Source organism: Calonectris borealis, chromosome 2, assembly GCF_964195595.1.
Source record: "Calonectris borealis chromosome 2, bCalBor7.hap1.2, whole genome shotgun sequence".
Taxonomy (NCBI): domain Eukaryota; kingdom Metazoa; phylum Chordata; class Aves; order Procellariiformes; family Procellariidae; genus Calonectris; species Calonectris borealis.
In genome coordinates this window covers 64,833,861-64,852,774 of record NC_134313.1, presented here as the reverse complement: position 1 = coordinate 64,852,774, position 18,914 = coordinate 64,833,861, and the positions used below count along the sequence as shown (strand labels likewise).

Below are 18,914 nucleotides of genomic sequence, written 5' to 3'. Positions count from 1 at the left end.
TCTGCGAAACCAGCTCCTGCACAGTGTTTGGTCAGCCTCAAAGTAGAAGTTTGTTCTTGCATTTAACGGGAATTTCCTGTATTGCATTTAGTGTTCATTGCTTCTTGTCATGTCACTGGCCACCACTGAGAAGAGCCTGGCTCTGTCTTCTTTAATCCCTCCCATCAGGTATTTGTACAGGCTGAACAGTCCCAGCTTTCTCAGCCTCTCCTCATATTTCAGATGCCTCATATTTCAGATCAAAGCCTTTAATGATCTTTGTGACCCTCTGCTGGACTCACTCCAGTACATCCATGACTCTCTTGTGCTGAGGAGCCCAGAACTGGATACAGCACTGCAGATGTGGCCTCACCAGTGCTGAGTAGAGCGGAAGGATCACATCTCTCAACCTGCTGACAATGCTTTTTCTAATGCAGCCCAGGCTACTGGTGGCCACCTTTGCCACGAAGGCACGTTGCTGGCTCATGGTCAGCTTATTGCACACCAGCACCTTTTCTGCAAACTTGCTTTCCAGATGGTCAGTCCCCAGCATGTACTGGTGCATGAAGTTATTCCTCCCCAGGCACGGGGCTTTGCATTTCCTTTTGTTGATCTGCTTGAAGTCCGTGTTTCTCCAGCCTGTTGAGGTCCATCTGTACAGCCACCCAACCACTTGATCTATCAACCAGTCCTCTCAGTTTTGCACTGCCTGTGAACTTGCTGAGGATACACTCTGTCCCATCATCCAGGATATTAATGACGAGGTTAAAGAGTATTGGCCTCGGTACTGACCCCTGGGGTACATCACTAGTGACGGGCCTCCAGCTGGACTTACGTTACTGATGACAACTTTTTGAGCTTGGCAGTTTCAGTCCAACTCACTGTCTATTTATCTAGCCCATATTCATCAGTTTGTCTATGAGGATGTTAGGGAAAACAGGATTGAAAGCTTTTCTTAAGTAGAAAAACACAACATCCACTGCTTTCCCCTCACTCACCAAGACAGTCATCCAGTCGCAGAAGGCTGTCATGTTGGTTAAGCATGATTTCCCTTTCATAAGTCCATGCAGACAACACTCTTCTTGTCCTTCATGTGTTTGGAAATGATTTTCAGGATTATTTGCTCTGTCACCTTCCCAGGGATCAAGATGAGGCTCACTGACCTGTAACTTTCAGGATTCTCCTTCTCGCCTTTCTCAAAGATGGGGGATCATTTGCTTTCTTCCAGTCCTTGGAAACCTTCCCCCATCACCATGACCTTTCAGAGATAATGAAGAGTGGCCTCACAATGACATTAAGCAACTCTTGGAGGCATTACATCAGGCCCCGTGGGCTCATTTCTGTCCAGTTTGTTTAAATATTCCCTAACCTGGTCCTCTTCCACCGAGGGTAAGTCTTCATTGCTCCAGGCTTTCTCCTGGAGAAACAAGCTCATCTCAAGTGCTTGGAACTCCAAAAGGCAAATCCCACAAAAACAAGATGGAGGAGAAGAAGGCATTCAGTACTTCAGCCTTTTCCATGTCCTTTGTCACAAAGTCCCCTGCCCCATTCAGCATCACACATTTTCTCCCATCTTGCTTTGGCAGCTGACATACCTGTAGAAGTCCTTTTTGTTGCTCTTTACAGCCCTCACCAGATTCAACTCCAGGTGGGCTTCAGCTTTCCTAACTGTATCACTGCATCTTTGGTCCGTGCCCCTATATTTCTGCTGGGGTCGTCTGTCCCTCCTGCCACCTCTTGTATGTGTCCTTTTTATGTTTGAGTTTAATCCGTAGCTCATTGTTCATCCATACAGGCTCACTGCTGCCTTCTGCTTGTCTAGATAGACAACTATTGAGCTTGGAGGAGGTGATCTTAACAGAATCAAACAACTTTCCTGGAACTCTTATCTTTCCAGGACCACCTCCCATGGCCTTCTTCCAAGCAGACCCACCAACAGCGAAATTTTTCTCTCCTGAGGCCCAGAGTTGTGATCCTGCTTTTTGTCTTATTCCCTCTTTGCAGCATCCTGAACTCCACTACCTCATGATCACTGCAGCCAGGACTGCACCTGACATTCACATGTTTATAAAAGCATGAGGCCCAGCAGAGCTCCCCTCCTCAGCTCCTTGATTACCTGTATCAGGAAGTTATAATCAATGCACTTTGGAAACCTCCTGGATTGCTTGTGCCCTGCTGTGTTGCCCTCCACAGATACCAGGTGGTTAAAATCCCCTGTAAGGACCAGGGCCTCTGAACGTGAGGCTTCTCCCAACTGTCTGAAGAAGGTTTAATCTGCTTCTGGTCCCTGATCAGGTAGTCTGTATCAGACAGACACCAACTACAATATTGGTACCTGTGGGCCAACACTAGGCTGCCCACTAATCCTGACCCAAAATCTCTCATTTGGCTCATCGCCCAACCCAAGGCAGAGCTCTATGCATTCCTGCTGCTCTCTCATATAAAGGGCATTTATATACTCATGGGGAAGACCGTAGACTGATAGAGTAGGGCTTCTGCTGGGTGCTGCTTTATCTAGTTGAAGCTAATGATAGCAGTAGCTTCTTTTTGTGGAAACATCCACAACCTTTCCTCAGGTTTAAATGTTTACATATTGAGGAATTGCCATAGATGATGTTCAAGACTTAGGTTAAGCTATCAAGTGTTGCTGGCACATACCTTGTCTGCTTGATTCCACTCCCATCTTGGGTTCCGTAACAGCTTCAGGAAAGCATCAGGACTAGATCCATCTTGCTGTGAAAGAATCGTGTTTGCTACCAGTTCATTTATCTTTTTACTGTTACTAGAATGTCCTTGATGCAGCATCCCAAGACCCCTTTGCTGTGCCTCTTTAAGGGCAAAACCCCAAATTCCTCTGATGTACAATGGGACTGAGAAGTTTTCAGCTTCCCTTGATGCTTTCATTTATTCCAAAAAAACCCTTCATTAGAGTGGGGAAACTATATTGATTTCTTGTCCAGCTTAATCCAGGTCCAAGGGATCACAGAGAGGACTTGACGATACTAATTTTCTAAACATGAACAAGAGGGGGCGGTTTGTCATTAGCGTTAATCTTACACTTGGGTTTCTCTCACGCTAAGTTTGCTGTACTTACTCTGAAATTGCTCTGCCTCACTATTCATCTAGTTTTGACGTTTCTTCACATACCATCTCTTTCCTCCATAGTTCAACAGCACAATTTAGAGAAACTGAAATTTTCTTTCTTTCTTCTTCTTTTCTCTTGCCTTTCATTTCCAGATCTCCCTGCCATCACTTTGCATAATTATCCCTTCTTCTTAAATCTGCAAAAAATATCTTTTGTACTGCTCTTATTTCTTCTTTCTTATTTCTGAAACATTTCCTAATATTTTTCATTTGATATAAAATCTCTTGTCATTCCTTTCAGTGCAGAATGCCTTAAGTGTCATCTATTTCTGCTGTGCAGTTCTCTCTTTCTTCCTCTTCCTTTAATGTCATTTACTACCTTCCTCTGGTTCTCCTTTGCTACTTACCACCACTATTCTAAATTCCTTCATTTCTGCCTCTCACAACTGTTGTTCCTTCCTTTAAATTGTTCTCTATTCTTTTGGGGGTTGTTTTTTGATTATTAATCCTTTCTTTGCTGTTGCTTTCAGGATTAAATCAGGCTGATTTTAAAGTGGCAAGAGCAAGTCTAGGCAGTTCTGCCTGCTCAGACACAGCACTCTGCCTTCACCACTTCACTTCCAAGGCCTTTTATGCCACTCTGCATGTCTTTTGGTGTTTTGGTAGTTTTTTTTTTTTCTTCTTTATGGTTTTATTAACATAAGTTTCTTAATCCTGCACTTCTTTTTTTTTCCTTGCTCCCCTGTCACCCCTTGTGCTTTCTCCATTTGTCATTTGGGTCGTCTTTTCTTGTGCAGTTCCTACTTATTACCGTGTATTTTGAATGGGTGGCTAGGTCTTCTTAGGTTTCCCTTTCGTAAATTCTCTCCCTCTCTATTTCACTTTTTTGCTTAGAGCAGGCAGTGAGACTCTTTCTGTGTGTTGGAAAAACCAGTCCCAAAAGATCCTCGCCTTGCCCAGAAACAGAGATTGCAGCTAGAGTGTGAAAGGATGATAGTGTCTCTGGTGGGTTCCCTATATGATGTGTCACATCATGATGTGACACAGTATTCTCCAGGCTCAGCCCTCACTGTCCCCAAATGACAGCAACAGGTAGATATGGACTGTCCCAAAGCACCCTCCCTTGCTAATATGCACAAGTGCGGTTCCGCTCTTTCTGTCCAGTTTAAAGTAAAATCCTTCCTCTAACAAACTTAACACCTGACCAGAGTCACTGCAGCTTAGGAGATGGTATACCAGATTTTGAACAGTGGGCAGAACCAGTCTGGCTGATCAGTCTTCTGCATTGACCCAAGAGATACAGTTTACGTATATACTGTTATATCTGAGTGGATGGTTGCGTATTTGGGGGTCTGTACAAGTTTTGATGGCATTTACTATTTCTTTAACAGACCATAACTGCTCTGAAGAAGCCATTTTAGTCAGTTATGGATATCTGAACTTAAGCACTTATTGAAAAGTGGATTTCTTGACATGATATATGGAGTCATTAAGTTCTACAGTATAAATCCTTTGTACTGTCCTTAGTTAGCGAACCACTGAAGCAGTCATCTGCTCTGAGCCAGTCTCTGCACTATGCATATACGTTGTCATAGGAACTGCTTTTAAAGTTGCAGAGGAGAAAAATTGCCATGAAACATCAAATTCTAAGTATCAATAATATAAGCATCATAACTCCTTTCTGATTAGTTAAGGGTCTTAGTTTATTTTTTAACTTTCCCTTAAAAATAATTACAATAATGCTTTTGGGTTGTTTGAGCTAAAAAAATACATAAACCGTTCATTTTTACTGATTTAACACTGATAAAGTTTGTAGCTCTTTTTTTAAACAGAGGAAGATCTTCTGGTTTGGCTTTTTATAAAAGAAATATGAGGAGTAATTCATCTTTACTGTGTTATATAATTTTGGAGTAATATCTTTACAACCCCAACACCTAAGGATCTCCCAACACTTGAGTAAGTAGCACAGTTTAGCAGCATGTGCAATTCCTTCTGATGGCTTCCAAGCTGCTTCTTCACAGTAGTAGTATATGGCCTTCAGTAAAGCCTTCATCCTGCAGCTTTAATCTGCATGATTCTCCTAGACCATGGGCTTCAGAGACGCTGAAGACTGTTGCTTTTTTTAATCTTCACACTTGTGATCCAAGGAGTACTTTTTTACTGCAGCCTTTCTTATGACCAAAAGGTTTTTAAAATAATTTTATTTTCTCTGTTCAGGCACCATTGATATAGGCACTAAAGTACATATCTTCTTTGAGTCACACAAGTTTTCTTATAAAACTGGAGTTTCAGCAACAAACTTTAAAACAGATTATTTCCCATACACCGGATCTGGCTGGGATACATTTAACTTTTTCATAGCAACCCATAGGGTTTTGGATCTGTGGCTAAAACTGGTGGTAACACACCAATGACCCCCCACGAATGTATGGGGGGCCAACCCACTACAACCATGAGAGTCAGATGATGGGAAAGTCCATCATCTTAGACAGAACTGAAAATCTTTTGCCACAGAATAATAAACAGTGTGCGACTGGAGTGCTCTCAATGCTGCATGTTGAATATTAAATATGCTCAAGGAACCTGTGTTGTATAGTTTTTTCCTATTACAGATTCTATGATCACTCCTAGATGTGTTTGTTGCGAAGAGCTGAATGATTTACTACTTAATATCAGCTTTTTCTCTCTTGTTTTTAGCCCCTTGTGAAGCCAACACATTCTTTTGCCACAGTAATATGTGTATTAATAATACGTTGGTCTGCAATGGACTCCAGAATTGTGTATATCCTTGGGATGAAAACCACTGCAAAGGTAATGTGTAGAATTGGAAATGTCAAATCATTTAGACTGCCTGGGATACAGCATACTATCCTTAGGTTCTTGTTAAGTATGCACCAGATGGGTCAAAGCTCAGGAAGAGTAATTCAGGGAGAGCATACATCAAGCAAAAGAGAAAATGAAGAGAGGTAAAAATACCGATGGATTTTACTTTCAGTGTTTGCATTTGTTTTGCTTGGTGTGGATTTGTGTTGGTTATGTCCTTCTGGCTGGTTATGTCCTTCTGGCAGGCTTTCTGATCACTTGGTCTCTGTTTCCCGTACCATTTAAAATGTAATTAAAAGTCATATTTTGGTTCCTTTGTCATAGTTACCTTTGTAGTGGAGTAAGATATGGGTAGCAGGTGTCTTCTAGCTGCATGCCATGCCTATAATAGCCCAGGTGGGCTAAAAAGCCAATGTGAAGTGGAATTAACACTGTAAGAAAGCAACCAAATCTACCTATCATCAAGTGAAATTGAAGAGCAAGGAACAAGCACAGGAAATCAGGCATAACGTCTATTTCATAGGTAGGGACTGACGTTCCTAACCAGATGCTGACAACGGTTTCTAAATATTGCTCTTTGTTTCTGGGAAAAAAAATCAGCATCTGTGTTTTCTTCAGGGAAAAGAGCTTAACTAACTTACACTGAAGGCTAAGGAGACAGTTCGTTTCCCTCCTGCCCCTCCCCCCCATTACTGCAGATTTGTTCCTGGAAACATGGGATATGCCAAATTTAGGAACCAATCGAGAAAAAATTCAGAATGAGGTGGATTAGCAGTCAGCCCATAAGTCTGCTGAAGCCTGTAAAATCCTGACAAGCAGTGCAATAGGGTAAAACACAAATGAAAACATACTCCAAAAGAACGCAGCAAAACTGTGGCATGGCATAGTATTCTTCAAAGAAACATACGATTGGGAAATAATTATCTGTTCTCTACTTCTTCAGCACAGCAGAAAACAGGAAACCTCCCCCACTCTTTAATTTCCAGAATGATTTTCATCTTTCATTTGCCAAATATCTTTTATTGGGTCTTGTGCATTTATCCTCTCTTGTTTTTCTGAGTAGAAAAAGGAGGTTTGCTGCTGTTTTGCTTTTTCCAACTCTCCTACCTCCCCAGAGTCTGTGTCAGTCAGTTAGAGAAACCCCAGGTGAATCTACAAGAGTAGGCAGTGGGGAGCACTGAAAAGTTCATTTTTGGTATTTAGGAGATTATGAAGAGATGGATGTTATTGTTTTGGTGCCAATAACTTTCATTTCAAAGGCTTTTTATTCAGTCCTTTGATATGTTTTAGGTTACCAGGAAAAATTACACTAAACTGGGTGTTGAAACTTAATCACAGTTGCCAATGTGCTAGCTCTTGCTATGCCTGTGAGAGACTGATGCAAATGTTTTCAGCTTGGATTTCTATAAGGCTCAGTCACTGTCTCATGTCTGCAGCCACTTGTAAGCAAATCACAGAGAAATATACGCAACAGTAGGGTGAAACTGGTTTTCTTTTTATTATTTTACTGCATATTTTCTGTTTTTCGTCATTCACAATGCTGAATTTGCTGGCTAACTTCCTAGAGGCCCCTGAGTAAAGGATAGTAGGTAGGATCAGCTTTTGGATTTTCATGGGTGTTTAGAAAAGTTGTGGTAATTAATAGGTCAGGAACAAAAGAAATAACTTGCACACTTTTTTTTTCCCTTTCTGAAATCTCAATTTGAATAACTTTTCTATTTTCTCCTGATTTAGCTTTTTCATTGAATACTGTCAACAGTCCCAGTCAGCTCATAAATATTAGGACTTCACCGAAGTTCCCAATGCAAAGAAGAATTTCTTTTTAAATCCTGTAAAGTCTTGCTCTTTCATTGGTCCTAATGTCCTAGTTGCATATATTTACTGGAAGAGACAGAAGATAATGAAGAGAACATCTGTAACAATCTTGGGGGGTTTAGCAGGCAAACACAGTTCAGAGGTGACACTAAAGCCATCTGCTTGTTATGGGGGTTGCTTTTTATAAAAAAATGTAAATAATTCTTTCATTTAATTAAGCTTGTAATATACCCTGAATAAATCACTTTCCAAGTGAATAGGCACACAGAGAACCTGTGTGTTGTTTATTTGGCTTTCACAAATACCTGATTTCTTCCTTTTTTCTTTTTATCAGTGAGATTGATTAAGTGAACTCAGACATAGACTAGGCTCAGCTTTGCAGTAATCTGTGAACCCATCACGGTTGTTTTTGTTCTTGAACTGGAACTAACACTGTGTTATTTTTTTTTCTCCTGTCACACAGAAAAAAGAAAAGCTAACTTATTGGACCAACTTACCAATACCAGTGGGACTATAATTGGGGTGACTTCTTGCATTGTGATCATCCTCATTGTTATCTCTGTTATAGTACAGATCAAGCAGCCTCGTAAAAAATTTGTCCAAAGGAAAACAGACTTTGATCAAACAGTGTTCCAGGAGGTATTTGAGCCTCCTCATTACGAGTTATGCACTCTCAGAGGGACAGGGCCTACAGCTGACCTTGCTGATGTTGCAGATGACTTTGAAAATTATCATAAACTGCGGAGATCATCTTCAAAATGCATTCATGACCATCACTGTGGATCACAAGTGTCTAGCGTTAAGGGCAGCCGTAGTAACCTCAGCACAAGAGATGCTTCTGTCTTGACAGAAATACAACCCCAGCCTGTAAAACCACTCATTCAGCCCATGAACAGGAGAAATATCCTTGTCATGAAGCATAGCTACTCACAAGATGCTGCAGATGCGTGTGAGATAGACGAAATTGAAGAGCTACCAACCACAAGTCACAGGCTGTCCAGACATGATAAAGCTGTTCAGCGGTCAGTATCAATAGATTTTTGATGAAGACTATTGTGTAAGGACTTGATTGCCCAAACATATTCACTCTTTATTCAGTAAAGACATACTTTCTTTCTTCTTTATTTGTTGTTTAAATTTCTGTTTCCTGATAGCACATACCATTATATTATCTCTCTTTTCCTGTCTCTCTTTCTCTCATCTCTGCTCCTGTTTCCTGAAGAATCCTGTATCTCAGTTTTACCTTTATATCTTTCTTTTTCTTTTACTATTTTACACATACCCACATGCATACCCACACAGGTCAAGAGAGAAAAGACACACTTTTTAAAAACCAAAGAAGATTTTGTGTGAATCTAGTTTTTGAAAGAGCCACATACCTGTGGTTTCCTTGTAACTGAGGTGGCCTTGAGTATCATCCACTGTTGGTCTAACATCTCTAAATCAGTACATCAATAAATAAAAAATGCATGTATCCATTTTCATGCATGGCACAATAATGAGAAACACAATCCTGGGGTAGGAAACCCCTTTTCTCATGAAACATTATCTTTTATATAATGAATGACAATATTTGCAAAACTTTACTGTATCTGTTCCATTATTAATCACAGTATCTTGGCTTGTCATATTAAGGTACATATATATATATTGATTAGAACATAAGACAGCATAGTTCATAGAGAATACTCATATATTTACATATAAGAATGTAGTTAAAAGGAATCTTTCTAATCAATAAAAAAGTAAAGTCAAGCATGATATTTTTAATAAAAAAGCTATTTCTACTGTGTATTGCACTTTGAATGACTGTAAATATAAATGATTAAAAGTTTACAAGTAAAAGAAAAAGAAAAGCAGAAACATTTATGAACAATTTATTTGAAAAAGAACACAGAAGCTTTTAATATCTATTTGTTTCCACTTGCATGCATTATTTATGCACTTCTTGTGACTGTTTACATGCCCTCCATATTTTCTTTGCACATTAAGGCATTTCTGTCTCTTAAAAAAAAAAAGTTATCTGATTATTTTAATCTAATTGCATGCCATTGTAAATTACTTCGTGAATATTGATCAGATTATCAAGGTGTACTGTTTATTAAGTATCTATATGCATATATTTCTTTTTTTCTATGCAAACATTATTATTTTGAATGAAATAGCCATAACATTCCAGGTTCTGCCTCATTGGGTCTCTAAGCAAACATGAGTCTGAGTACAACACAACTAGGGTCTAAGAGACAAACTTGAGGTAAGTAAACATACCTATACAACAATTGAACCGTCTGTTGCTTTCCATTTTATTTGTTATATTGCTAAAATGCATGTTCTCAAGTTATATGTCCCTTGTATGGAGAGAGCCAGGTTTGAATACTGAGAAAACTGAAAGACAGATGACCACTTTAACGTTGTAAACTAAGCAAAATCTATTATTTCCTATTCTTGACAGCACTATAATAATCTGCTAGCTAAATATAATCTTCATTCCAAATACATTATAAAGACAGATGCTTTGCATGGCTCTGGTGTTTCATTTATTTTTTTATTTATGAAAATAAAATTGAGAGTCCCAGCATGTGAAACAGTATGTAAAACTTGACAATCTAACCCAAGCCAGTAAGATGTGCAACTATGCTTTCAGTTCATTTTATTCATTCAACCTTGTGAAGTGTCAGTGGAAGGGTATGCGGTAGTATGGATAAATGTAGAGATTCTGTAGCACTAATGTTAATGTTTGCAAATCATCTTCCTTTTTTGAGTCTTTTCCTAAGCTTCTCATTTTGTGTAATTTGTTATCAACACTTAATCTCAATAAACATAATCTCAGATGTTTATAATGAAGTTATAGATAGCTGCTAGTCTGTCAATTTATATATGTGTATATAATATAAACATAGATTATGGGTATATACATGTTTATATGTGTATATATGTATACATCAATTTTACTGGAAAAGAATCCACTTTTATTGCTTCTAGATAGTTTAGGTAAATATTTTTCTGTATTTTTCCTCTTAGAGAGAACATAATATAACTCTGTTTTGCTTTCAGACAACTATTCATGCAGTCATGCAAACTCTGAATGGAAAAATCTATAGTGAATTATTTCGGCTGTCTGAAAGAGAGAGTGGATATGTTTCTAATTTCATTTCATTGCCTTTATCCAAACCTAAGAAGTACAGCCATATCTTACTTCCTTAGCAAGATAATCCCATTGCATAATAATATGTTTCTTTTGTAATTTGGTTGCTGGCCACCAAGTGCTCTTTAGTTTTTAAATACATTTGGAGATTTGCTGCAAACTTGAAGAAGAAATTAGCTCCTAACTGAGACTGTCCGTTTTTTGTTTTTTTTTTTTTTAATCTTAGTTTTATTTCAGTTAATATGTTTTATGTCTGTTATTTACTTGTATGTTGTGTGATATGTGGAAGAAGATTTACATTGAACTTTTGTTATATGTACGTTGTTTTCATTATATAGACTGCTTGAGAATAGTGCGCTCCTGGGTGATTTTGAACATGCTACAATGAAATGTGAAACTATCGTCCTTGGAAACACCAGCTAGAGGTTTTATGGACTCTCTGACCAGCTATTCTCATATCATGACAAAATTCAGCAAACAGTGTTGAGTAAAATTACTAGAAGGCAATAAGACTCTGGTTATCATGCTTATCGGTCATTTCTCTTTTTCTTTTTCTCTCTTCTTTTCATTGCAAGTTAAATTCCCAGTTTCAGGAACAATTTATTGAAATCAGGTATTTAGCTATTCATAATCACTTCAATAGAAATGTTTGTTGGATAAGCATCTAGCAATATGACTGAATTTGACATTGAGAAAATAATCTGCATGTATGTTACTGAATATTTGAGTTGGCAAAAATCCCTTTACTAGATACATTGTAAAAAGCATGCATTCACGATTATTGATGTTACTGTTCCATTTCTGTGTCATATGCTTGCTACTTGTAACTTTTTATATAAAGATACATAAAACAATGTATAATAATTTCTTACCTTGAGTTTAATGGCAACGTTTTCTTTTACCAAATTTACAAATCCTGTGTAATTAGGAAGATTAAGCTCAAAATCTAGCTTCTAGGAACTTGAAACCCAGATACATCAGAGAATCAGCTGTCACTCATCCCTCACTTATTGAAAAGCAAAATACATTTTTTTTTAAGATTTAAATGAATTCATAATACATAAAGTTGATCACCTAATTTCAGTTAAAAGGTTTCTGATAAACTTCGTGTTCAATTCTGTACTCTTAATTAATTTATTTCCATGACAATTATTAAGAAGTTTGCTTCAGTGTGACAGAGTAGCAGATTTTTATCAGTTATACAAATGTTATGGCTGGGCTCCAACTTTAGAGATACAGATATAAACCACTTCCTTATGCAAGTTAAAATGATGTTCATAATTCAAGCTATAAACATTAGTAACCAACATCAAAATCAAGCTTGAGAGGTTGAGTTATTAAGGAATTATTGGAGGTTGAAAAGCCACAATTATGTAAAGTTGAAAAGCCCCTCATTTAAGAACTCAATGTATAAAATCATAGTTTCATTATCTGTTTAAAGTGTAATCTTCCAAATTTTGTTTCAAAACAAACCCCAGTTCCTTCTTAAACATACATTTTCATTCATGGTTGTTAGGTTTTCCTGTACAAAAATTTTGCTAGTTTTATTGAAAAAGTGGGAAGAATTCCATGGATCTTCCCAAAGTATAAATAGATGGGAAAAGAGAAAACCTGAAAGACTGACATTAAAAAAAAAAGTGATCTATATCACTTATCTAAATATATAACACATAATTTACATAATTAAAAATACAGGAAATCTGATTTCTATAAAACAATTTCTAAAAATGTGATTTAGGAATTACACAAGAAGAAAGGTTTCAGGTATTTGCCTCCTTTTTTGTACACTGTATTTGGAATGTTTGATTTTACCTTGATTATTTTATTTGTTATCACATATTAGCTGCAAAAAACAATCCTCTGTCCTCTGCAGTTGAGGAGAGTCATTGAGTCATCTCTCAGTTGCATCGATTTTTAGCATGCACTAACAGTTTATTTCCATATCAGCATCTTTTTCCAAGTTCATATACTTTATCACTTTTTTTTTCCTTAATCTTTCCAAGTCCTATCTCATGATCCTTTCTTAAGTATATTATGTTAAGATATTTGCCGCATCCATGCTTAAAATGGATGCATCCATGCATCTGTTATAAAATCAAGGAAGAATGAAAGACTTGCTGAAAGAAATGCATATACATGCACACACATTTATGTATATTTATAAATATTTGCTAATGGAGATAGTGTATAAATAAATGTACAAGGAGAAATCTAAATATGTGAATTTAGCTTTGAATGAATTCAGGAAAATATTGAAGCCTTGGATTTTAAAGTTGCTATATATTTAAAGTGCCTAAATCCCACTGAAACATAGAGTTGGTCTAGTCCCACCTTGACAAGCACACAATGAAATCCATTTTATGATTTTTCCAGTGAGGTGTTGACTGAGAGAACTTAGCTGGAGAAGATATGGGTATGAATAATTATGTTGCATGCACATCCTTGCTTTCTTAAAAAAAACTTAATCGCGTCAGGGAAAACGAGTGAGAAACATAAAAACCTGTGTAAATAGAGCAGGTCAAACAAAGTGAAAATGGTATTGCTTACTCGACCTTGGAAACTCCTTTAGAAACGTTGTCTAATAGCTAGGTATACTCTTAAACAAAAACACCGTTGTAAGGAACAAAATATATATACTGGCGGAACAGGGTCAAATTATAAAATTATCTATTAAAAAAATAAACAGCAATAAATTCAAACCCAATTAAAATATTACAATTGAAATATTTCATTTTAAGTAATTATATTCTGTATATAGTCAGTGTAAATAATAACCTAGCCCACTATACTGCAAACAGTAAAGATAACTTTTGTTTGGTATCACACAATAGTAGGATATCTTAATGTGATCTATAAAACTCAAAATATTAAAATAAAAGGGGTTGTTGTTGAAAGTAAACAGTTTGCCTTTCCTATAAGTAGTTTTTATTATTATGAAGCCACTTTTTTAAAAACAGAAAGCAGATCAAGCAAGGTAGTTCAAACAGACAAGCTAGTTCAAGTTAGCTAGTTCAAGTTCACACAAGTTCAATTAGCTATAAAGAGAATACTCAAAACTGGTATTTGACCACATACTATAAATGAAATTTAACCTACTTTATTACACCTTTTCCATTTTATGGAAAGAAGGTTTGGCTTGTTAAATTAACACAGATACATATATTCTGTATAACAATTTAGTAAATTACTGTGGATTAGCTGAGCTGGTAGTGTTAGCTTCATGCATTTTACCTCACGTTTGCCTTAAGCTAAAACTAAGAATGGTAGTTACTAGACCATTTTGGTTTGACTGGTGCAATATGTGTGATGTATAGCCATGTTGACAGTATGCTTCTTTCTTACATATTTTTTAAAGATGAGTTTTTATTATCACAGTGCATTGCCGTATTGTTCATAGTTTTGCTTTTTTTATTTTTCTTATTCCCATGGGTGTAGTGTTATGTATATACTTTTTTTTAGATTATAGTGTGAACAACCACTCCCAACCATTTTTCTCTGCTCCAGGAAATACGGCCTTTTCAGTTTGTGAAGTCTTCTCTGCAGCATCATTTAAAAATCTCAGGAAGTCCATTTTGTAAACCCTCCCAGTGTAAATCTTTTCTATCTTCCTAACTCTAAAAATAGCTTGAAGAAAAAAAAAAGGCTCTGAGAAATGTTAGTACCTCATCCTTCTATATTTCTCCATTTTTATGCTGGAGATATTGTCTTGAACCTAGCAATGATGTAACAAATGGGAGGGAATAAGAGAAAGTAGAAAGGTTTCCTGCTTAAAAGAAATTGTTACCACACACACAAAAAAGGCAGACAAAGAAAAGAAACCAAGAAAGGTATGCTAATTAGAAGAAGAGTATGAAGGATTGTTGCTCATACCCATTCACAAATTTACAGACACAGTTAGGACAGAAAAATTCCTTAACCACCAACAAAAATGTACTGTCCATGTCCAACTCCAAAAGATAGCTGTAATACCTGTGCTTTACAGAATACTGTCCTGCAAACAAGAAGTTGGCCTTTTGTGTTTTCTTGTCTTCTACTTTATGTGCAATCTCCCTGCTACCACAAAGATATTCCAGCTGAGGGAGCACAGCTGAAGAGCTAAGTGATACAAAGGATGAAAGCTGCACCATTCGAAACTCTTTTTAATACAGAAGTCTGTAACTGATCTGGAGGTCTCTTATGTCCTCACTCCTGACTCAACATTTGGTGTGAAGTCCTGGACTCATGGCTCCACTGCTCTTCCACTCATCATTACTTTAGCATCATCTCTCTTTACTCTTTGATGACCGTTTTACATCTTTATCACTGCTGCTTTTCATTTCTGTCCACAGTGAGTTTAGTTCTGTTCCCTTCACTCCTCCAAATTCACTGAAAATGTTGAAATCCTACCAGCTCACTGACCATGTGTTACCCTTGCACCCACTGGCTCTTTCCCATCTATCACTTCAGAGCCATCCTAACCTTACCTTACCTATAAGCAGCAAAATGAAAACATGTGATCGCAGCGTATCTTAATTACCTTTAATTTATGCAGCACAACAAAAGCTATGAAGATGCATTGGAATGGACTGGAGTACAGGCTTATTAGGGATACCGGATTTGTATTTTAATGACTGTGCATCAGTGCTCTCTTGGCCATCTACCTCTGGGTTGGCACGCCTGCTCCTGCTATAGTCATACCTCAGTGTGCTGTAAAGAGAAACTCAATTCCACCCCTTTTCTTCTCCCAGTGATACTTGCATCATTGTCAAACCAAGTTTTGTTTCAAGCACTTCTGTGTTTTCTCCTATGCTGTATTTATATTAGTATGTCCCTCCACACAACATAAATCCCTGTCCTAGCCTCCTTCATATGCTTATTAAAATGCATTTGAGCTGCATAGCCTGGCAAACACCTGCCACTGGTGTGGCAGAGCTATTATCAGCAAGGTAAGAACACCAGCTACCAGTAGAAGCAGGAGGTGCTTCTTCCCTCCTTTTTCTTTCCCAGGAAAAGGAGTCATGCTGATCCACAATCTCCCAACAAGGTCACTATGGGAAAAAAGGGAAGCTGCCATCCCCTTCAAACAACAAACCATAACTAGGAGTAGAGAGACAATCTAAGCAACGCATGATAAAAAACGGAAAGAACAAGATTGCTTAGATTTCATTACCAAAATAACAGGCTTGACCAACACGGTGCAGCAGCATTGCATCTCTTCATTCTCAGGTAAGGGAAGACTGGAGTGCAATTCTTCTTTATCCCAGGGAGGAGGATACCACAACTGTGAGTACCAATTCTGTTCAGGGCTCTGGAAGGACTTATCAGCTGCTTGCACAAATGTAGGCAGACAAGGACTTAGTGGGCCTATAGGGGTAGCCTTGTGCTGCCACATGCAGTGGACAGCTCTGCAATACCTAGTTACTTAGACCTTTTAAGTTTGCCATTCTTCAGTCTGTCCTCTCCAGGTCCAGTGAGAGACATAGTGAATGCACTCAACTATTTCTAAAATGGTGGCTTCATTGGAAAGTGATTATTTCACATTTAATTTAGTTGGATGTGAAAGGCATCCATGGCACTTGCTGCAGCTATTGTAAAAAAAAAAAGAAAAAACCTGGGTTTTTTGCACAAATCCTAGATACATGTATCTGGGTTAAACGAAACATTCAGCTCCATCAACTGCATCAGTAAATGAAGACACCTTCCATCTGAGATTTTGCTAATAAAACTGCAGGGCTCTATTAACATCATCCCTTTAGATCCTGCTTTTTTCTGCGTTCAGTGAAAATTTTAATTAGGAAAAATCAGCTTGTTGAAAGCAAATTACTTTCACCGTCTGTAGTGAAACACAGAACACAATTTACATTGGGGAAGGAGAGTTCATTTCTTCCTTAGTGCTACAGGAATTTTCAACATCAGTGAAAATATAGGTGAGTTGCTCTTTCCCTTTGTTTGACAAATCAGTGATTCAAAGCAAACTTAATGCTGTATACTTAACTGATCTATGTAAGTTAGAAAACGAAGTAAAACAATGAAGGAGAATACCAGAAATCTAAAGTAAGCATATTTTCACAATGATCAATGCAGCAATAATATTTTTAACAGTTACAAGACTAGCAGCTGAACACTTGGTTACTATACAAACCCAATCCTAACCCCCATTTTTGTAACAAATTTCATATTATCATAAAATGGAGTTCAGCTGAGGAATATGAACAATTTTATATTTGTATACCGTTTTAAAACTATAAATCTAACATTTAAAAATCTGTAACAAGGAGATGATATCTTTTATTTTTGGACAGACATTTAAAATATAACTGATTTTGCTGGCCAGAAAGAATTACTGTCTTCTTTTTTTCAGAGCCAAGTCTCTGCATTTTGAGTTTTCCTTGCCAAATAAAAAAAAAATTTAATTCCTTTCCAACTTTTTCACACCCACATTCTACTGATTGTTTTGGTGTAGAAAACACCCATGAGGTGGTTTTGTTTGATATTCTGAGCGTATCTGGCACCTCCTTAGTAATGAAAGAGTACATTACAGCTTTGCCTGCAGGAGGAATTTCTTCAACTGTTATATAAGTTGCATGGCAAAGATCCAAGCCCAGAGACTTGTGCTGTCATTTGAGAGTAACTTTAGTGACATAAAGGTTCTTGTTAACTTTTAGTGTGTTGGTGGAAAGTCTACACCAATCCAGGCAAATATTGAATGTTAGTTAGCTAGTAATAACTTAAATTTTAAATTATTAGAAATAATATGAATATGGCATCTCCATTTGTTAATATCACCATCACATTGGTGATTGTAAAAGAGAGTGATATTAACATGGAAAACTTTCAGTTCATAGCAGAAGAGAGCAAAGATAACGTGACATTATTATTACATACACTAGGGTTTTCAGATCTGTGATTCTTCTTCTTAAATTCAGCTAGACTTCTTAGTTTTACTCCTCCTCCCTCTTTTTAATGCAAACTTTGTACTCTGTATATGTCTATTGGATGAACATCTCTTTTGAAATTTAGTAGTTTACCTTGGTGGGGACTCAAAAGGAAAAAATATTTGCTGTGATAACATATAATATACAACTTTTTTAAAAAAGGCTATCAGATGTCATTAGAGTTTAGCTGAATCACTTCATGTGCTTCTGGAAAATTATTAGATCCAAGATGCATAAAAATAAAAATAGGAAAGTACTTTGGAAGCTCTGCATGATTTTAGTTCTCTAAGATTTTATTATTCAACTGGCTTTGATCAAAAGACAGAAATCGCAACAGGCATAAACTCTTATGGAAATCTCAACAGGGACATAAACTTTATATAGCATAAAATTTTAAACACACATCTGTTTGGAGTATATGGAGAAAAGAAAGGGAACATTTAGGAACTTTTTTAATGGTTTGACAAATGAGTGGTTCTTCTATCTCCGAATTAGTCAAACAGACTTTGCACAGCTCCTTTCTCTAGAATCTGTGCATTATGATGAACAAAACATTTAAATAGGAGGTATAAAATGCAATCTTTAAGAAGCAACAGAAGTAGATCATGGTACTGAAAATGTTTTTAAGTATTGTGTGCGATTCTGAACCTATTAAATACTACCCTGAAATACTGCAAAACTTAACATCTCCGTTTGGTTTCCTTACTATTAGGCATATGGTTTCAAGCTGCTACATACCAAGGGGGTAATATCCAATGAAGTCACTAGGAAACTTCTTTTCTTACTGAGGCTCTTGTCTAGTTCCTGAATGAGGATATTGTCATACAGTCTGTGAGGGTGGGCTCACCACCCTCTGTTGCTGATGATACTAAATGGGCTGATTATTCAGAGGATATGCTTTTTGTGACAAACCTGTTGTCATTTTTGTTAGCACTGCAAATCCCACCTCCAACTATGATGATAATAACAGAAGTTAGTGGGTGATGGAGAACTTGGTCTAGTTAAGCCTTAACTATATATCTATATCTATATTGTTTGTAGCTGTCTGTATATTTCAGCAGTCAAAGTAGAAATAACAGGGTAGCTAATTTAATTTAAAACACATTCTATCACTCTGTTTGGGTTTTCTTTAGCATTCTTGAGACATGTTCATT

The 18,914-nt window shown here is 37.1% G+C and overlaps 1 protein-coding gene across 1 annotated transcript in view; it reads left to right on the top strand.

Annotated features, from left to right (window-relative positions):
* Positions 1–13,058, top strand: part of NETO1 (neuropilin and tolloid like 1) — a 73,683-nt gene extending 60,625 nt beyond the window's left edge. Inside the window, exons 8-11 of the mRNA XM_075142177.1 lie at positions 5,761–5,874; positions 8,165–8,723; positions 9,881–9,955; positions 11,185–13,058. Coding sequence (XP_074998278.1) covers positions 5,761–5,874; positions 8,165–8,723; positions 9,881–9,941 — 734 coding nt within the window. The 3' untranslated portion in view covers positions 9,942–9,955; positions 11,185–13,058. The remainder of the gene's footprint in view (positions 1–5,760; positions 5,875–8,164; positions 8,724–9,880; positions 9,956–11,184) is intronic.
* The last annotated feature ends 5,856 nt before the right edge of the window (positions 13,059–18,914 follow it).